General features: G+C 35.8%; 1 protein-coding gene across 1 annotated transcript in view; it reads left to right on the top strand.

Moving 5' to 3' along the window:
• The window catches only part of LOC140150931 (ATP-dependent RNA helicase DDX42-like), a 34,381-nt gene extending 13,121 nt beyond the window's left edge, over window positions 1–21,260 (top strand). The window contains exons 5-19 of the mRNA XM_072173085.1: window positions 906–1,058; window positions 3,659–3,763; window positions 5,775–5,894; window positions 6,118–6,225; window positions 8,234–8,302; window positions 8,974–9,102; window positions 10,021–10,120; window positions 10,716–10,763; window positions 11,582–11,679; window positions 12,428–12,602; window positions 14,207–14,308; window positions 15,625–15,726; window positions 16,766–16,890; window positions 19,332–19,556; window positions 20,056–21,260. Of these exons, the coding sequence (XP_072029186.1) occupies window positions 906–1,058; window positions 3,659–3,763; window positions 5,775–5,894; window positions 6,118–6,225; window positions 8,234–8,302; window positions 8,974–9,102; window positions 10,021–10,120; window positions 10,716–10,763; window positions 11,582–11,679; window positions 12,428–12,602; window positions 14,207–14,308; window positions 15,625–15,726; window positions 16,766–16,890; window positions 19,332–19,556; window positions 20,056–21,156 (2,760 nt within the window). The 3' untranslated portion in view covers window positions 21,157–21,260. The remainder of the gene's footprint in view (window positions 1–905; window positions 1,059–3,658; window positions 3,764–5,774; window positions 5,895–6,117; window positions 6,226–8,233; window positions 8,303–8,973; window positions 9,103–10,020; window positions 10,121–10,715; window positions 10,764–11,581; window positions 11,680–12,427; window positions 12,603–14,206; window positions 14,309–15,624; window positions 15,727–16,765; window positions 16,891–19,331; window positions 19,557–20,055) is intronic.
• The last annotated feature ends 967 nt before the right edge of the window (window positions 21,261–22,227 follow it).

Below are 22,227 nucleotides of genomic sequence, written 5' to 3'. Positions count from 1 at the left end.
CCCTGGGTGCCACAAATGCTAGCCACACCCCTGCCCATTGTTATTCTAGTACCGGTACTTCACTTTACAACGTATGGTGTGTTATGTTATAAGGGATGTCATTTCTCCCCCATGTGCATGATTTTTTGGGAGGGGGTTGAAATGCCCCCAACTTTTTTTTTGATAATATTGACCTTAACTCAAGAACTGCAATGCATTTGAAAATATAATATGTGATTATTGGTTTTCCTTACTTATTTCCTATAAGAGCCATTTAATAATAATAATAATAAGAGGTACTCTGCAGTTTTTTTAGTTAAAGCCATATTATAACATTTCTGTAAAAATAGATTAGTATTTATTTTCCATAAAATGTTAGCTTTTACTGTAAGATATGTTCCCTTTTAATTTTGAGCCGAACAAGTGAGGTAAAGCATAGAAAATTGGAATTTACTACTAGCGCCCATGCATGTTACTCCCGGTTGTAATACGGTATGATCCTCGGGGTGTGTGTGTATGTGTATCCCGCATGCCGTGTACGTACTGTGCATACGTGTTCGACTAATATTTCCATCGTAATAATAAAACGCTGGTTCCATCATCATTTTATTCTAAATCTCGGATTTTGACAAAACTACAGCACCTAAAGTCTTGATTTTGCAGAGTACATGTATCTTTATTGATTAAAGTACATTACAATCGTGTAAAAACCAGAATTTTAAATTTTTTTGAGGGCGTTCTCCTCAGCAAATGTTATAATATGGTTTTAAATGTTTAAAACTGAAAGAATATGCTTCATCTCAACCCACTCGTTGTAGGTAAACAAACATTAAAGGTAAAAAATATTGTAATACAAACTTGAGACTGTTAGTTTATTAGCTTGTTTCTGTGAATAATAACTGTAATATACATCTATGATATTTTAGGAACTCTACTTCAAATACATGGAAGAGAACCCCACAGCAGGCCTGGCCTATGTTGACGATGATGCCATCATTGACTATGATGAAGACGGGAATCCCATTGTTCCTGAACGCAACAGAATCATAGATCCTCTTCCCCCTGTGGATCACTCTGAAGTAAGTAACAATTCATGTTTCAGATCATTACAGATCACCTGTCCGATAGCCCGGGGCAATCACATTTTTTGTCGGGCAATTAAAACTCTGAAGAGCTGTGCCCGATCGGGCAAGTCTAAATTTAAACCAATTAAAGCTTGATGATTTAAAATGGAGTATTTCTGTCCAACTTGGCGTGTTCACAGAAGTAAAAAACGCCAAAGCAAAGTAGAAAACTTCTTGAAATGGAACTCAAATTTCGCTAGGCACTCGTATCCCACACCAGACTTGCAGACATATACATGTATATATGCTAATGAACATCATGCCGTTACGTGACGTATTAGAAGTTTGGCCAATTATAGAACCTGTTTCGTGCAAATATCATGACGTCAATGACTTCAGCTGGCCATGTATTTGCATATGATTGAGATTGAGATGTCCTAGTGGTTGGCGAAATACGTAAATCGCCGTGACTTTACTGACAAAATTTCACATCAAATACACATTATTTTCCCATGTAAGAAACAAACAGTGAAATAATTGAATGAAATGTTCATTTTTTATGCATTTCATGAATACTCATTTATTTATCAACTTAACTGAGAAAAGTATTGGATTTCCGTAAGAATGAAACTGCCAAATTCGCACACTTACGGTACTATGCACTGCACTGCATGATGAGTACGGTATGTGACTTTGTCGACAATTGTTGCCGGGAATATGGGTTAATTGCGGGCAATTTCGGGCAACCAATTTTTGGATATTGCCTGCCCGATCGGGCAAGCTAAAAAATAAAATTTGTCGTGGCCTGAATATCAGTAACAAGGTTGCCAACCCCCGATTTGGTAGCCCAATTAGGTGACGTTTGAAGATTTCCCCATGACTTTTAACAGTTTCCTGCCCCAGATAAACCAATGGTTAAGAACAAAATTGGGCGAGTTTTTAACATTGGCTTCTGTGACTTTCGATAGTTTCCTGTCCCATAGAAACCAATGGTTAAGAAAAAAATTGGGCTTCGATTGTTTGGCCTGCGATTATGGCAGAGGAAATTTTTGTCAACCTTGATCAGTTATCATGGAATTACATTGCAAACATGAACACAACTGCTGAAATTGAAATAAGGCCTGGAAAATGTGGAAGTCAGGAAGTTCTTTTGCAGGGAAATTTGAGCATTAGAGGGACATTTTGCTTCACCCAATTAAAAATTAAACCGAATATTTGGAGTTTTTATGGAAAATTGGTTTAAATTCTGTGGAAAAAGATACTTTTTTTGAATTACATTTCAAACTATCGTCTATATTTAATATATAAATGTGTTCTTGTGTGTTGTCTTGTCACTCTGCCTTTGATAAAGATCCTGCTAGGATCGAAAGCTCAGGCCATTTACAAATTTGAATTACATTTAAGATACAATAGAAAATTCAAAAAAGAATTTAATTTTTTAATGAATCTCAATTTATAGCAGATTCAACCCATCTTGGGACGTTTTCAAACAAATCCAGGGTACTGGCGATCATGTATATCACGCAAAAGACGCGGTACAAATGATTGACCAGCAGCCTGGATTTGTTGGAAAAACATCCCACGATGGGTTGAATCTGCTATAGTAGAAATTGTTTTGGAGGAACTTTGAAAAAGTAATTGAGAATGGTGGAATTACAACTCCCAGAGATGCTGAGTAAAAAAAATTATGTTAAATAATAAATAAAACAGTGATTGGAAACTACTTCAAAGATTTAAAAGGAAGGAGTTACACGTACCATGCATGAATATCAAGCATTCCTCAATGATAACTTTATAAAATAACACATTTTATTTAGGGAATAGGCTTTAGGGAATAGGCCTATGGGCTATGGATTGTGTTAAGTGTCATTAACTTGCCTGCAAAATGGATGTGGGATGGGACTTCTCTTGCTATACTTGCAGTAAAACTTTTTTTTTTCTTGGTAATTTATGCCTTTTTGTTTTATTATGTTTCTTACTTTCTTTCTTTGTTGTTTCTTACTTTATTTTTATTTACAACATGTTATTTTCTCTTCTTATAAAATGTATAGCCTGAAAGGGCTGTTTGGTATGTCCGACATTCTTCTGAAGTGAGTTGACTGTACCTGCGTTGCCCTCTACCTGGTTGCCTACTTGATGAATACAGGTTTCAGTCCTAGTACTCATTGCATCAATATTGCATTGCGTACCCTCCTTGTGAGCCATATACTTGCGAATGCAGCAGTAATACAGATGCGAAGATGTTGGAGGCTACTGGTGATCCTTGCTCATAGTGAATGCGTTCCAAAGCCTAATGCTATTATCTTTCCATGTCATTAACCGTATGTTTCGTTTTAATCTTTGATGTTGCCAAACCTCATCCGTGACAGAGTGAAAAATGGGTACATTTCTTAAAGAGGGCATATCTTAAAAAATTGTGAGCCGATTGAAATAATTGTTTTGGTTTATTAAAGCTAACAATTTAAGGTTTCTTTACATACCAAAATACAATTGATCAAAAATAGGAGGAAAAGAGGGCACAATGAGGATTCTGTTTTATTGGGTTATATGACATGTAACCTTCGGTCCAATTAGGTCATAAGTAAGTTGTGTGTCTTTTAATCCTATTTTGCCAGATTGAATACATGGATTTCAATAAGAATTTTTATGAGGAGCATCAGGACATAGCAAGGCTAGATTATGGAGCAGTGATAGAACTACGTAGAAAGTTGGGAATTCGGGTAAGTCAATATATTTCTTTGTAAAATGGTCAAACCAGCACCATTGTTGTTGGCAGCCACATGGTTGGATATATCCAGGTGGTAGCAGAATAACTGAAAAGTGTTTTGAACAACTATATAAATGCTGACATTTATTTTCCATTTATAACCTTATATGTGATTATGTGATGCGATCAAGCAAAATCAGTCGGAACTCGGAAATATTGATTTTGAGATATAGCTAAAGCCATGATTTCTCCGTGATACAGAAAAACGGAAAAATTCACGGAATTCGGGGTTTGCTCACAGAAATTTGAAAATGCCAAAAAATAGTGAAAAACTGTGTAAAATGTCTAACTTTTGTGTTGATTTGCAAAATAATAAAGAAAAGTGATTTTTAGCATGCAGTAATCAACCATTAAACAATCCATTATAGTATTACTTCTAGGCCTACTATGCAAGAGTCTGGCCATACTACAGTAAAAGGTAAGACAAAATACACTTTTAAAACATGTTGTTTGAGCTTTTCAGTGCTTAATAGTGGAAAATGGAAAATCACCGAAATCGTCCAATTTGTAACACAGATTTTAAATTTTGTAACACAGAGAAGTCATGGCTTTAGATATAGCTCACGGCCCTGCAAAGTGCTAACACGTCAAAGTGTTCATAGTTCTGGTCGCTAGGGTTCAACTCCCCGCACAGGCATGGAATACCACGTAATATGTATCATGTTCGCTTCCATCTAGCGATCAATAACCCGAAAAACCCATATGTAATCCAATTCATTGCACAAGCTCATACACCTGTGGTTCTTTGATGTTACTGCTTACAATAGAAACATTGATCAATAATGAACGCCGGTCAAAAGACGAGCTTACTGAAGTGAAAAATTATGTACATGCAGAATCATCATTTATGCATATTGCCTTGAAAATCATAAAAAGAGTTTACTTGATCAACTCAAATGATTTTATTATCGTTATTTATAAACCATATTTTAATATTTTTAAATGTTTTATATGTCTTTTGACCCAGAAATGTATGAATTTGATGTGAAATCGTGATGAAAAATAATATTTTACCAGTCAGATTCAGAAAGAGAAAATCTCATTACACTCGTTAATTACATCACAATCCAAACATAGATGATCAAGTTCATAGAGAACGTTACAAACTGTTGTATGTTTTGCTATTTTGTTTTCTCTGTAGGGAATGTGTTTAATCGTAAAAATCGGATGTGAAAAACTATCATAAATATAGCACAAACGGGCATCACTATTTGTGTGCATAATACAAATTTATTTAATTAGATAGAAGTGACATATGACACTTATAAAAGCTGTATCTTGAAAAGGAGATTACTCTGATGCTAGAATTTCGCATGGAAACTCATGTGAAGTGAAGAAAATATTTGTGATTGATTTTATGTGTCTTTTGAGCTTTAAATGTTTCAAAATGCCAAAAACGACACAATTCGAGTAATTATGATGTCATCAACATGACATTAATATTCATGAGGAATAATTATTGCTCCCTCAATTAAGAAATGATTAACAAATAGTTGGATTTCATCGCACGACCTTCTAGTAACTGTATCTAGAAATGTATGTTAGTTACTTGTCAATTTTTGCCGGAAACAAGCTTTTTCTATGGTTACTGACCAGCTCATTAGTGCGGTTCATTAGACATTCTTTACCGTGGGATTACCGCCCTCTGTTGATGACAGGGCTTCGAACTCTTATCAAGACGATATAAGAAATGCAGGGCCTTGAGCTATACAAAGGAAATATTTCCTTTTGTTTCCTGTTGTTTTGGAAACTCTTTAATTGCTCATATATTTGGAACTGGTTGTTCAATTTCAATGGTGTTTTCTGCAAAATCCAGATGTGTAAATGCTTTTTACTATCCTATAAGAAACTGAAAATTTAATATTTCCGAGTTCCGACTGATTTTGCTTGATCGCATCACATATATGATGTTCTCTACAAGTATCAAAGTTTGGTTAGTATATGTTGTTGCCTTTATTTTGCAGGTATCAGGACCTTTGCCGCCCAAGCCTGTCACAAGCTTTGCTCATTTTGGTTTTGATGATCAACTCATGCACTACATCCGTAAATCAGAATACTCAACTCCGACTCCTATACAGGCACAGGTGAGTGATTCTCATACCAAAATTAAATATGTATCCATCTACAAATGTTAACATTTTATTTAGGGTTACAAATTTTAGATATTATTTTGGAATGATGCATCACAGTGCTTTTCCAAATATGATGCATAATGATTATTTTTGATTGTAGCCAATTGTGAGCTTATGTTATGATAAGTGTATGAATTTGATATTTCAAATGTGTTTTTGTTGTTGACAATTTCAGGGTGTTCCTACTGGTCTAGCTGGTAGAGATGTGATTGGTATCGCAAAGACAGGTAGTGGTAAAACAGCTGCATTTGTGTGGCCTATGCTGGTACACATAATGGATCAGGTATGTTATGAGAAACTTTTCAATGTAATATTCACTGTCTTGAGTTGTATATTCTTCATAAGTGATGCCAAAAAAACAGAGTCATAAATCTTCATGAAGTTTTGATATGTACAAATATCCAAGCATTGAAGCAAGGTTGGCTGATAAATTCCAGAGGAGGAAAATACTGGCATTTAGGAACTATACTATACTATCAATTTTGGGCTAAAGTGCGAAATGCTGCAAAACTAAGATGGGAAAACTCTTTATGAACTTGGTTTGCTAAAACTGTCTGCACATTGCAATATCTAGATATTTAACTAATCAGCTATTAACCTAGACTATGCCATAGTCGATTTTTGATAAATAAAAATATGTTATTAATCATGATGAACGCATTCAGTTGAACTAGAAATTATACTGATATTTATTACATCAAAATACTGGTATAAAATGGTTATGAAAAAGTTTATATAATTATATTATGTGACAGTAAAAGTAAAGTATACGTGAGGCTTATATTATTGAATGCAACATATCATAATGGCATAACTATAATGGCATTTCAATACTGAACAATTCTAATTTTAGAATCTGCCAGTTTATTACGAGTTAAAAATCGACTATGGACTTTCACTTTTAAGCAGAACTTTACCCAGGGACTTCATTCTCTAAAACACACTATCAATCATACTTGTTTATCAATCAAATCTAACCACAAGACTAAGCATGGTGGTACAATACGCGCTAGATGCGTATGTTCATCCACCAACTTTCGTGCCAGCACAAAAGCGACGCATTCCAAAGATCGACGTGTACCATGTATAGTTAATGGTAATGGTACGTGTCGGGAGGATTTAAACAATAACGAGATCTGGGCGACCAATCAAAAGCCAGATTCATTTAAAGATGCATTACATCATGACCAATTTTAGTTAGGCCAGAAATTGGCCTAACTCTCCATAGAGTCCCATGTTAAAAATCAACGGCAATCCAAAGTCAGTAGTCCACTTGGGAAGTTAACATACAGAGGGAGTACGGCGACTGAAAAGATGATCAGTTGTGAAAATCTATCAATTGTGCACAAATTAATTAAATCGGAGTTTTAAGCTTAAATGCAATATCCAGAGTATGCACAATCATGACAATGGGCAAGTGGACTACGGAGTAGTCTACTATTAACCCTATTCTATTACCCCCACAAAAGTGGTCTATTTGAGTGGTGTGGAGGTATCACATTAACTACTGCGTTGCAGTGTTATCGGTTGGGTAGAAACCAATAAGTGTCATACCATTGGCAAGCTTGGACTTTAAGCTTTTAGAAAAACAAGTTTAATAATGAATTATGTAAATGTTATGCAAATTAGCTCATGAATAATTAATGAGCTCGTAGTCAAATATGATGAAAAAAATATTTTGATCTACATTTTTGAAGTGTAGTTTTAGATACTCTGCCGTGTTTCTACATATAATAAAAAGAAATCTGAGTTACTTTGGACTATATTTTAAAAGTTTAAGGACATTTTTGTGTAAATATTTTTTTACAATGCATAGCCATTTCGTGCCATATGGCACGAAATTGGTGGGGGGGGGTAATAGAATAGGGTTAATGTGTGTGTTAAACGGAAATTAGGGCACTCTGGTTAGGGCAGGAGGGTGATGGTTTTTATGTAGAAGGTGGTCACGATGGTGTTGAGGTATTGTCAAACCAAATAAGTGACAGATTTCTAACAAATTGTAATTAAAAACACTTGAAATACAAATTCACACTCAAGTAAGTTTGATGTTGTCTGCTACAAGGATCAAGTAATACACATACAAACCTGCCAAATTCGGAAACCTTATTTCAAATTTTTCAAAGGGCATGTACAGGGGGTTATATGCCTTATTTTAACAAAATTGTTTGATACTCTAGATTTACAATGGGATATCATATATTAAAGCGATGCTCACATTAAAATATGTTTCCTTTGATAATACCATATTTTGAAGGGATGCTCACAATGTATTTCCTTTGTTTTGATTGCAGAAAGAGATTTCTAAAGGAGATGGTCCCATAGGGTTGATTTGTGCACCAACAAGAGAATTGGCACAGCAGGTAATATTGGCGGGCAAGTTTGTATTCTGTCGGCAAATGGACTTCTTTCAGAAACTGTGTCTCAGTTCTTTGCACATATGTGTCAGACAGTTATTATAATAAGTGTTTTAACATGTACGCTGTTGTATATCACAGTACTGGTGCAGCTGGTCACTATTTGAGTGGTCAAGCTTTTGTCAGACATGGCTCTGACTTCATCAGCACTAAAGACAAAATTGAAAAAGCAAGTCTTATATACTAGTCAGATATCTTATCATTCTTAGTATAGATATCTATGGACCCGACCGACCCCGATTTTGAAAAATTGGGGAAAAATATTCCTGTTCAAATGAATACCGACCCAAATAATGCAAATTTCAGAACTCTATTATTTTTTTTTGTATTTCAAAATATTGCCAAGTATTTACAGATTTTGGTGATTTTTAAGTCATTTGAAAAAAGAAAGAAAAAAGAACTGACCGACCGTCGCGACCAACCCTACTTGATGGGTCCGTCCGGGTGTAGAACAATGTTTTTTATTTATTGTCGCCTTAAGGATAGAGAAAAAAGGTTTGAATAAACCCAGCATTGTTTATTATAAATGAATTGTTGAGTCAACACAATTCGTTGTGTCAAACACAGAGATTTACATATTTATAACAAAACAAATTTTTCTGATAATTTTGTGATAGATTTATACAGAAGTGAAGAAATTTGGCAAGGCCTATAACATCCATGTTGTTTGTGCCTATGGAGGTGGCAATATGTATGAACAGCAGAAATCGTGTGAACAAGGACCAGAGGTTATCGTTGCAACTCCTGTAAGTATTGGTGTATACTCATGGTATTACGCTCTTCCATTTAAAATCCACACTACCCCAGTGGAAGATTTTGGAAATATCTTCTACAGAGGGAGTATGATTGTGAAATGTAATGAACACATTAAGCAGCTCTACCCTCTGAGAAAGATTCAACCTGAATCTCACAAAGAGAGGGTGAGTTTCAAATAGATTTGATGAATGTGTTGATTTCATTTGAAATTCAAACTACCCTGTGGAAAATAATTCCCAAAATCTTCTCCAAGGAGAATGTGAACTTTGAAATGGATGAGCCCATTTGCTGTTATTCATTCTTGTCAGTGTCTATGTGGGGCTGGGCATGGTTGCATTCATTCATTCTCATTTGACACTGTCATACTAATATTCGGCATTTTCGAATATTTTCCAAAACAATTATCAAAATTAACATAATATCAAATTTATGGGCCTCCAAATTTGAATGCCTAGACTTGTGCCAAGTCTCTGAATTTTGTGACTGGAATTGCAAGAAATCATGCAAAATTGCATGTTTTTTGCCCATTTCCCTCAAATTGCAAACCTATTAAAATTTGACTTTTATTACCTGTTAGAACTAACTAATGGATTAAGAGTTATGTTTCATTTGGCAAAACATGATAATGTTTTTTTAATCCAAAGAAAATTATTTTTTTCTGGAATAGGGAGTAGGTATTAGTATTAGTATTAGTATTAGGGTTAGGCTAAGCATTTGGGTGTGGTGTGCAGGGTATTCTAGTTATTCCTATCAAATTTGATAGATTTCCTGCAAGTCTTACTAATATCATTCTAACAGTGAATATTTGCAGTTATTGAGTATCTTGCATAACTTACAGATGCACAGCCAGTTCACATATGCTCACCAACTTTGGGTAAATATTTTCTCTCTCTCTCTCTCCTTATCAGGGTCGGTTGATAGACTTAGTGAAGAAGAAGGCTACCAATCTACGTCGGGTGACGTATCTTGTGTTGGATGAAGCTGATAGGATGTTTGACATGGGATTTGGTAAGTCAAACAATGGGCTATTCCAGTTGAAATCCATACACCCCCTATGGAAGTCATGACCTCAATCTCCCACACAGAGGGTGTAGTTGTAAAATGGAGTCGCCCATTCATGTAACCCCATTTGAAATACACACTACTTGTGTAGGAGATTAAGGTCATGTCTTCAGTAGGGGTGTATGACTTTCAAATGGAATAGCCCAATATCTCATTTGAATAAATCAACTACAAAAATACAACATCGATTAATTGTTACTTTTGCTTCCAGGAGTAAAAAGAAATCTAAATGTGAAAATGAAAAGAAAGAATTTGGGATAAATGGAAAACTGAGAAGAAATCCAATATATTATTTGTGCTAAAAATCCACCTCAAAAATAAAGATTTCTGGGGTTAGATAGGGTTGGTAGTCTGAACCAGCCAGTGTTTTGTAAGGCTTATTTGCATTTTTGTAACAATTTCAGCTCACTTATTCATATTTCTAGAATGGAAACACATTTTCTATGGCCTGCTGGCTTCAGAATTGAACCAAAAAAAGGAAAAAAGTACATGATTATGAAATAATCACGACCTTTGAACCTGTGTTGCTTCTATATTTCAGAACCTCAGGTGCGGTCCATTGCCAATCACGTCAGACCAGACAGACAAAGTAAGTACAAAGTATGATGTCATGCCATGTCAGGCTGCGTTCATTCAATTGAAATTTCCACTACAGCTAAATCTTCTCATAGGCCTTTCATGGTATTGGGACATAGGTATAGTTTGTTTGGTTTATAATTGGCAAAAAAGAAAAAGACACATAACATTGTGTATTGAAATAGAATGGTGAGCAGCCATTTGGGCGCACCACCTACACAAGTTGTGCGCTGCGCAATGCCTGACAGGTGCACGCTTATTGAATTTACGCGAGCGTAAGTTGGGATGTTATTAACCCTTACTCTAAAAGTGCTTTTGGGTTATCAGAAAGGAAAAATGGAACAAAAAAGAGAGTAAATGAACCAAGTTACTTGGCACCCCTGGGATTCATACCTTAGACCCCTCAAGTGCCAAGCACGAGATCACCGACCTTTAGCCACAGGTCTTTCGCTGACCCGGCCAACTAAATCGTGCATATTTACTACTTAGGGTGATTGCGTCATGGCATCACATGGGATGCATGCATGCGCAGTGGTTTTGCTTTGTGTGATTTATAGAGTTAGGGTTAGTACACCCAGACATAAGACGTGACTCAAATTGTACATTGTGTATGTGTGATTGTTTTGTGCAGCCAACTGGGTTCCTATCAAATATTAGTTAATATGAAAATGAACATAAATAATTTTAAAAAAACCTACATCTCGCATTTGATTTATTAAAAAATTAGAGGAGCTTTGAGAAACCTTTAACTAAATTAATGTGGGTTGATAAGAAGTACAGGCTTACAAGTAGAATATTTCATAACATTTCCCCTAATTTTTTCCTCTACAGCTCAATTGTTCAGTGCTACATTTCGTAAGAAAGTGGAGAGACTTGCTCGAGATATCTTAACGGATCCTGTCAGAATTGTGCAAGGTGATATTGGTGAGGTAAGCAAGGCAAACCAATTTGTGATTATCAATATAAAAGTCAACAAAAAAAGTGCTGTACATTTTTGGAATTGGGAGTTGTTCATTTTGCCTTCAGACTGAAATAACTTGATTTTGTTCAATGTTGTTCTGCAAAAGAAATTCAAGAGCCTGTGGTCTGCTTTTAACTTACCAGGGGATGTATTTAATTCAATTTAGTGCTGCCATAATGACGGATGGATTGGAAGAGTATCTGTATTGATAATCCAAATTGAGAAATTAAATGATCTCAATACAAAAATATTTACCATCATAATTTTCTGCTGTTGTTTCTACATAGTACAACCTTCATCAGCGGAATGACATAATCTTGCTTTCTTAAAGTGTGACGTAATGATTGGGTCATAGACCCGTGGTAACTTGTAGCGCCCTCCGTCTTTGTTCAGAGATGGTTGGTTGGCCCTGATGTGGATAGCCTCCTTAACTCCTCTCTCAAACCATCAGAGCTCCTTCCCTATCCCAGATTTGGACATTTTCCAAGTCTACGTATGGCCTTGTGACTGTATGATATGTTGGGAGACTTTGGATCAAGTGGTGCTGGCTATGTCTGTGTTTATGAAATCTGGTCTAGCAAGAATGTTCAGTCTTTATGTTGTACGAATCTTGACAGATTTCTAATGTGGTTTGCCCCTGACATGGAATCATATACACCAGACCAGTAACATCCTTTATCTAATAATAATTGCGTAACTGTTTTCTTATTTCATAGGCTAATGAGGATGTAACCCAAATAGTTGAAGTTCTTCCTACCGGTCCAGACAAATGGAAGTGGTTAACAGCCAGACTAGTTGGATTCACATCTGTGGGAAGTGTGCTCATCTTTGTTACCAAGAAAGTCAACAGTGAAGAATTATCATCTAATCTGAAGAAACATGACTTTGATGGTCAGTATCAGGGTTGTTTGATTTAAATCACTTGATTTTTTAAAAAATCATTGATTTAAATCAACTTAAATAATTTTTTACCATTTTTTTTATAAAGATAAGTTAATTTCTTTCTTAAATTGACTGTTTTACTTCATTCGTAATGTTTCTACACCTTTTGGATACAATTAAAATACTTCTATGATGTCACTTTATCTATTGCTAAAAATTCATTTTTAAGGTTTTTTCCCACGATTTTACCAAATTTTCTCTTTGCAATTTTCACATGTAAAAACACGTTTTGATTTTTTTGTAAATACTTGGTAGGATTGGGCATATGACTAGCGTTCCACTGTTACTCTTTTGACTTTATCATGGGTTATAGCAGTTCTTGGAATCAAAAAATCAAAAAAAATCGATTTAAATAAAAAAAATATGATTTAATCTGATTTCGTTTATTTAAAAAAAAAAAAAAATCAACAACCTGGTCAGTATAGTTTATTTTCCTCTTTAGTTATTGACAACTTTGTATCAATTTGTAATTTTGTAAGTACTTTGACATAATTATATTGCCACACTATTTGCATAGCTTGTACAAATTATGTGAAAAAATATTAGGATGTTTAGTTGTACAAGGTTAAAAGTAAGTGCTTGGGAAGAGTAATAAGACATTAGTGTAACAGTAGGCAAGATTTACTAAATATCATGTTCTATTTAAGAGATCCCAAGACTGATCTTGGCACCCAGAAGCAGGAACTGGTGTATTACAAGAAGCATTGAGAGTATGGTTTTATTGGGGAACAGTCCATTAGTCTGAAAGGGGCATTAGTCCCAACAGGGTTTAAGCTTTTGTTTAAGGAATTTTAGGTTAGGATAAAGGTTAGGGATAAGGTTAAGGTTAGCATTAGGGGTAGGGTTATAGGGACATACCATACTCTAATCAGAGTTAGGATTAGAGCTGATGTTATGTTTAGGATTAGGGCTTGGGTTATAGGGACATACCGTATTTCGTCAAATAGTCGCCCCCCACCCCTCAAATAAACGCCCCACCACTTTTTTCAACCAAGATGTTTCAAAAATGCCGATATTTTCATGCTATCTTGTGTAGTAAGCTTACCAAGTTGCCCACATGGTCGATAATAGCGTCACTTTTTGGCGAAAATCTGGATTGGAAACCCGGAAGTGAACCAGTAGTCAGTGTTTCTAGTTCATAGTTCGTCATTTTAGCATGAGTTTTAAGTTTACCTAATGATTTTAATGTGAATTATCGTTCTAAAATTGACCTTGAATAAACGCCCCCCTTTGGGAAAATGTAACACCCCCGGGGGCGTTTATTTTGATGAAATACGGTAGGTTAGGGTGAAGTTTAGGGTTAGGGTTTACTTGAGTATTGGGTTTTCTTGTCAAATGACCCTTTGGACTATCGACCTGTAACTTTTTATTGGATAGAAATGGCAAGTTTTGCTCAATAATGCCAGTACCGATAAAAACACTCAGTCATGGATTAATCATTAATTGCACAACATATCTTGAGAAGAGCTTTATGACAAATAACTGAAACAAACTAGTGTGCTTCATTTTCCAAAGAATTTAAGATAAAATCTATTTTGTCTTTGTGTGCATAGTTGGGTTATTGCATGGTGACATGGATCAGAGTGAGAGGAACAAAGTAATCACTGAATTCAAACGCAGAGCTGTACCTGTTATGGTGGCTACAGATGTTGCAGGTAAGTCATTATAAATACAAAAAGCACACCTCTTTGTCTTTGACAACTAAAAAAAGTTTCTGGAACATGGGGAATAAACCCTTAATGTGTTGTCCTCCTAAAACAAACTTTTTTTTTTTTTTTTTTTTTGCTCAATGCCAAGTGTGGAACAAAGATAATCATATGTTTTCTGTTTAAAATCAGGCCACCTACTTCTAATTTTTTAGATTAATAGCTGCAGCATGAGTTAAGCATGTGGTATCTAACTGAGACGATTATAACTGAAGAGATACTAAGCCCCATTCATTCATACCTTGTGCAGCGATCCAGGTCTCCCACAGATATTGGCATGGAAATAGCGATAGCTCTACCCTTGCCTGCTTACTACGCACGCTCAAATCAATTTCACGGCTTCACTTCCGAGTTCAATACACTGGGGTCAGAAAGTTGTTTACAGTATTCACCGGCCATGTAAAATGAACTAACTGAATGCACAAACCAAATTACAAATACTAACTATCAGAAGACTAGATATTTTTACATTTATCCATAAATATTGATGTACAAATTGACTCACATTTAGTTCTGTGTTAAAGTTACCGTGGAAGACGTTGAAATACAATTGATACGTGATAACAATAGGACTTGGCATTGCTTTGTATCTCTTTATTTATATTTGTCTCGGGCCAAATATAGTGTCTCATCTCAAGTTGAGGGTAGTGCCATGTTGGATTTCACAGTGGTATATTCGAATTGGGTGTGCTAACCTAATCCCATGTGAGCGTAAATGCATGCATAGAAGGCCGATTTGTCTGTATGCTGGCAACACAACCACATAAAGGCACTGATTTAAATCTGCCACTGCAAAATCCAGCATGGCATTACCTTCAACTTCAGACGAGATGGACTATTATAGCGTATATTGTCCAAAATGCAGGAGGGACATTGTTTTGGGCCGTATGCATGACAGTCAAAATGGCATCTTTCAAAAGTGTGGCGCTACATGTACATGTTGTCCGTATTTTCCTAATAAGCTAACTTTGATTAGGCAAAAAAAAAAATGGTTTGTCTCAAAGCTCACGAGTGATTTGAAAACAAATGCGAAATGCGATTTTTTATATTTTTTATTCCCGACTTTTTTCATGGTATTTGGAGAAAAAAAATCTGATTTTCGCTAATTTTTCTGGAAAAACTAAAAAAAAAAAAAAAATTTGAAATAAAAAAATTTCTGCATTTGTTTTTTTCCAAATCTCACGATTTTACAAATCTTGTGTGAGCTTTGAGACAAACCTTTTTTTTTGCCTTATATATAATGAGACTTATTTCTGTTTGTACAGCTCGTGGTTTGGATATTCCCTCCATTAAGACTGTGGTCAACTATGATGTGGCAAGAGACATTGATACTCACACACACAGAATTGGTAGAACAGGAAGAGCTGGTAAGATTATCTGCATGTGTCAGAATGTAATCTATCCATGCCAAAGGAGGCCATTTTGAAATTGGAAATTATTATTACCAACTTGAAAAGTAACTAAGTGTGCTATTGCTGAAATCTTTAAAACTGTAACCTACCGTATTTACTCTATTAAATTGCATTTTTCAAAAAGGGGCATTTATTAGAGATCATTTTTACAACGATAAAAAAAAAAATGTGAAGTAGGCTTAAATATCACAGCGAAATGACAAACTATGAACTTAGGATCAGTGACTTCCGGTTGAACTGCATGGTTCACTTCCAGGTCTAGCGATGTCATTTTCGACCGTTACCGATCGTGTTTGGACCGTGGTAAGCTTGTAACAAGCAAGTTAGTGATGATTTGGGGGTATGAAATATTGATCGGGGTTACACAACTTTAAGCGGTGTAATTTATTAGACTTGGATGACTTAGTTTAGATGTACTAAGCCCATGCTGCTAAAATTGAATACACTGGAAACATAAGACAGCAGCTGTGTGAAGGGCTTTAACCTGACATAAAATTTTGAAACGGTGATAGTGTAAAACTTATTGACATTATACCCCATAACACTTCTTAAATAAATTGGGGACTCTAAATGCATTGAATCAGCCAAAATTGGTTGGTTTGCTTCTAAATAGATCTATAGACGAATCCAATTTCACACATTCCTACACCCCAATGGCATTCATATTTGGGTCCCCGTCGGCTCCATCTCACCTAAAATGTGAAATGATGCGGCCTTGGAGGGTATTTTAAACTGCATTCTATCACCTGTGTTACACATAGACAAAAGAATGATGACAGTTTACAACACAAACTTCGAATTTTAAGCGGCTTTAATCCACCCAATTGGGCAGTCACAACACTAGTTTGGTGCTGCGGGGACCCAGTAAATGGCCGACCAAATCCTGACCATGACTTGGCTCGTTGGATTCGTCTATAGCCAAATGTATAATCTTGAGCTGATCCATTGTATGGTGTAGATTTGAAGTCTGATAATAATTTCTATTTCTCAACAGGTGAGAAGGGTACTGCATACACATTGATTACCAATAAGGATGTATACTTTGCTGGAGACCTGGTGCGCAACTTAGAGGGCGCTAATCAGAGAGTTCCACAGAGTTTGCTTGACTTAGCCAATCAGGTAATCTATAAGCTTTAAGACTTCCTTATTGTGTGTTTATAGTGTACTATCTCTTTTATGGATATTACTGAGTCATATGTGATGGTGATTTTGAAATGAGGCCAAAAATTCTTTCTGTTTCCTTTTGTTAAAAGGATACTAAACTCAAAAGCAAGATTCCAGTTTATGTTTGAACTGGAATTTTGCACTTTAATTTACAGTCATATATTGATTGTACATATCTTAGAAACAACATAGCATTTAGCATTTTTATGTGGTGTTTACAGTACGACAGCAACTTAGCTCACTTCCGGTAATTTTTACCGGCGTGACCTCTGCTGTTACGTAACGCAATGTTGAAAATCAGGTGGCAAATCGGGTTTTCAGAAAACATCAAAAAATGGAATACACGAGTCGTTCCTCCTTCCTTTCCATATTGAGCCCATAGATAAGATATGAAACATGAGTATAAGGCAAAGAATAACGTGTAAAAGTTGAATTATTTTGGAAAAAATGAATGCTTTTGGTGCGCGAAGTAGCCTAAAAAATGAGAGAAAATGCATGTCACGATCACTAAAATGGTTATATCTACAGCTTGGAAGAAACGCCGGTCTAATGCTTTTCTGTTATGATAAACATTAATTAACCAGAGCTTGTATTAAATTTTCAGCGAAAATGAGCGGTGGAACAACCTAGTCGTAGGTTGAAAAGTTGTGTTCTTTGAGTTCTCGTGTCGTAAGCGCATGTTGCAAGTGTCACGATGCTTCACGAAATGGATCCCAGCCGGGGCTGTCTATTATGCATGTTATATTGATCAATATAGCAATTAAAAACGTCTATTGTTATATATTTTATTAATGCAAAATACTCTATTGTGTAACAAAATATTGTAGTTGTCAAAGAAGGTAGTATCATCTCATTTAACTGAAGTACACGCAGTTTTAAAAAGACTGTTGATGAGTGAGATACTTGAACATGTTGAACGAGAAATAAGATAGCAAAATAATACCCGTTGCAAGAACAAGATGCGATGGCTTAGTGGACAGAGCGAAGGTCTGCAGTGCGGAAGGTTGAGAGTTCGATTCCCATCATGGTATTCTTAGAATTTTTCAGTTCGTTTTTCTTTCTTTTTTTTTCTCTCCTTTTGTCTTTAATAATATAGGCCTAATGAATGCAGCTTGAAGGCCCACCTTTTTCATGATTTATTTCTTGTTGCTAAGTATTTCATATTTAGGCCTAATCCTACATTCGATTTGATCTTTTTTTAAATTGCATTTAAGTTCAGTAGCTTTCATGAAATAATTTCAAATAAAGCATGTCAAACTTAAGTAATTTTTAGTTCAAGATTATATATAGGCCTATCAAATAAAGGAATATCAACACATATTTTCACGATTTTTTAATTGGACTAGACCCCTCCCCTATCGACAACATATTTTATGAGCTTTAATATGCATTCATATTAAATCACGAGATTAAAAAAAATTAGTTAAAATAAAATCAAAAATCAAAGAGAGGTGCTAGCGGGTTCGAACCAAGATCGAACTTCCAAATATTTAATTTACCCCGGTATTTACCACCAAGCCATACCAGTGATTTGATAGATACGGTAATAATAGCAATGTTATTCCCACTCATGGCTCACTCGTATATTCTATTTCTGGAATGAATTAACACCGTTTAAATAATGTAACACAAACCTTTATGCTGACTTTAAAATTGTTTAAACGTTGGGAGTATTATTTTCAAGGTAAATAACCAACAATGAACAATTGACAATGCAAGTTTCTTTGCAGGAAAAACATCGGCCTTTTATCGCGTGACAGTAGTCACGCACAAAGATAAACATTTCAACATGTTCAATATACGACTAAGAATATACACCAACCAAAATTGATGAAATTTTCAGGCAAGCTCACTTTAGTTATTCTATAACATGACACCCATTTTTGATTCCGGTAGCTTTTTCTTGCTTGATGATATGAACATTTTGTGTTCGTGACATGCAATTTTTCTCATTTTCCGAGCTACTTTGGACATGTTCAAGCTTCTTTATTGTCCATTTAATTCAACTTTTACAAGTTATTTGTTGCTTTACACAATGTTTGATATCTTATCTGTGGTTAGGGTACATAAATGGAGCAATATACGACCCGTGTCTTCCATTTCTGGAGCTATTTTGATAAAACGTGTTTGCCGGCTAAAATTTCAACATTGCGTTACGTAACTCGTGTTCACCAACCCGTATAAATTTTCTGTCGAACAAAAGAGGTCACGAAGTTGCCGTCGTACTGTTTAGAAAGATAAGGAAAATTTATTGTGCCAAAAAAAAAATCAAATTAAATTAAATACTCATATTTTGCACAATATCTAATAACCTGATTTTCTATACCTTTATTCAATAAAACAGATGTTTATTTGTAAATTTGTTGACAATCCTGTCACATTTGGATTTCTTTCAGAATCAAAGGTTCCGTAAGAGTCGGTTCAAAGCAGGGCGGGCTAAGAAGTTGAATCAAGGAGGTCGTGGACTAGGTTATCGTGAGAGGCCTGGATTAGGCAGTGGTGATTCAGGCGGTGGTGGAAGTGGTGGTGGAAGTGGAGGTGGAAGTGGAGACCAGGAAGAAGATGACGAAGGCACTGGTCTTTATGAAAGTCGACTAGCTGCCATGAAGAATGCATTTGCGGTAAGTGAAATAGATCTTGCTGCTGGTGTCGATAATAGTTGAGATGTCAGTAACAATAAACAAGAAGTGAAATAATTTGGTTTGATGACATAAAAATGATATAAATGAATACGTATGAGTGCAACAGTAAGAGTTGTTTCATGCGATGAAAGATGGAATGTTCATCTTTCACAGAATGAAAAAAAATTTTCCATTGCCCGAACCAAACGAATTACTTGTTTTATGAAACATCTTACTAAAGGTAGGCCTGAACAAAAACTTAGCTTTAGGCATTTAATAGTTATGATCATTTTCCGAAAGGTTTCCAAACAAAACAAGAAGGAAATTCCAAGTAGAGCTTACTGCATGATTTCCATGTCTGCCAGAAGATAAAATGGTATCCTGTATTGTGGCCTTATTTGCTGTCAGTTTAGGCCTGCTAGTTAAATCAATGATTGCCAAGATTGAATACTAGTCTTGCAAGCTAGTCTAAAATTTGTTGTCTTACTTTATTTTACAGTCACAGTACAAGACTCACTTTCGTGCAGCAAGTGCAGAGGCAACAGGTGACGAATGGAAAGTCCAAGCAGGGTTTGTTCCACCACAAGCACCAGAGCATCCACCAACTGCCAGTACTAGACCACATGCTCATTCAGGTGGACTATATGGCAGTCTTAACGCCTCAACTAATTATCTTCCGCGTAATGTTCCCAGACCCTCTGCCGATAAATTTTATGAGAGGTCAAGTGGCGGGTCATCGAGTTCTAGCAGGCGAGAAAGTGATAGTTCTCGAGATCAAGACTCGCATAAAGACTCAGAAAATGCACACGGCGGGACTGTTAGCTTTAGACACAGAAGAGGGCATTTTTCGGAAGAAGATCATAGCCGGAGGCGAAGAGACAGTCAGGGTGATGAGAAAAAGCGTGATGATAATCGTCCTAATGAGGGAACTCGCAAGGACGTAGAGCAAAAACCAACAACTGATGGTAAGGAAAAAGAAGAGAACGCTGAAGAGGAGGAAAAAGCAGAAGAAGGAGAATATGGTGGACACATGGGGACTTTAACTTCAATTGCATTTGGTGTCGGCTCAACTGATACTAGTCAAATTTTCAGAGGTTTAACAGCCTATAATAGTAGTGATGATGACGAAGATACACAGAGTTCCGGGGGAGATAAAGGTAGCAGTAGGGTGCCGCCGCGAGAAAGTGAACAAGAGAGAACACGAGAAAGTGAACAAGACAGAAATCGATCAGGAGATAGGGACTCGTATCGGGATAGGTATAGAGAAAGGTCTAGATCTAGATCACGGGAAAGGGAGCGGGATAGAAGGGATCGGGATAGACGAGACAGGGATAGGGATTATGGTAGGGATAGGGATTATGGTAGGGATAGGGATTATGGGAGGGATAGGGATTATGGGAGGGATAGGTACAGGAGTAGAGATTATGATAGGGATCGTGACAGAGATCGGGATAGGAGGAGAAGTGATTCAAGGAGGGATAGTAGTGAGAGGGACCGGCCTAGAAATAATGGTGATGATAGAGATGGGTATGGTCGTGGAGACAGTGAGGATTATGACGAGTCTAAGTCAAGTAAGCGTAGAAGTAGATGGGATGCATAGAGGCCTCTGTGCTAATGTGTATATTTTGTTTAGCAATATTATTAACTTCAGCTGTCCATGTAATTATTTGGTGTATTGTGAAGCAATGTTGCTTAGGCCTAAAATTTTTTTTGTTTGATTGGCGTAACCCAGCCGTCCCTAAAAATAGGCCCGACCCTTTTTTTCTTTTTTTTTTTGCAAAATTTTTTTGCAAAATTAAAAAATTCCAAGGCCTTTTAAAAATAATAAAAAAAAAAAAAAAAAAAAAAAAAGTTCTAAGGCCTTTTTCATACGCAATTTATTGCTTAAAAAGTGGTTTAAAAAATGCCAACCAACCTACCCTAATTTTTTTTTATGTTACGCCAATGAAACAATTTTTTTTAGGCCTTATGTTTGAAAGTAGCAAGCAGGCTAGTAATGTATTTATATTCATGAAAACATATATTAAGATTGCATCTAGGAGGTAGCAGTGGAATTACAGACTGGAATTTGTAGAATCGGTATCAAAATGTATTATATAACTCATACAAAGATTCTTGTCATTTGATAGGGTATATTGCTGATCCATTGATTATCCTTTTCTGGTGCATTGTGGGATAGAAAAGGGGGCTAATTTGCGATAGATTTTTTCCCTTTTCTATCCCACAATGCACTAGAAAAGATAATCAATGGATCAGCAATATACCCTATTGGTCAATTACTAATACTATTGATTATTTTTGCTATTTTTAGAAACTGACTATTGCATTCCACGCGTGCAATAGTCAATTTTCCATTGCACTCACACGCTGCTATCATGGCAACGCTGACAGATGCATAAGTAGTGACCACCTTGACTCAACAATTATAGGTGTGGCTGTCGCTTCTAAAATGAATATAGTTATATTTTAATTTATTTTGTTTTCCTGGTGATTTATAAAATTAAGTGGAAGGAAAGGAATTTATATATGAGTTATATAAAACAAAATGTTTTTATTTGTTCAATAAAAAGAATATTTTTATTCAGTGAAATACAATCTGTTCCATTCAACTCCGCAATACCTCGATGAATGGAACAGTCCATCTTTTCACCTCATGAAAATATTCTTACCA

The sequence above is a fragment of the Amphiura filiformis genome, chromosome 4, assembly GCF_039555335.1.
Source record: "Amphiura filiformis chromosome 4, Afil_fr2py, whole genome shotgun sequence".
In the NCBI taxonomy this organism is placed as follows: Eukaryota; Metazoa; Echinodermata; class Ophiuroidea; order Amphilepidida; family Amphiuridae; genus Amphiura; species Amphiura filiformis.
The sequence above is the reverse complement of the archived record's forward strand: the minus strand, read 5'-3'. Positions and strand labels throughout refer to the sequence as shown.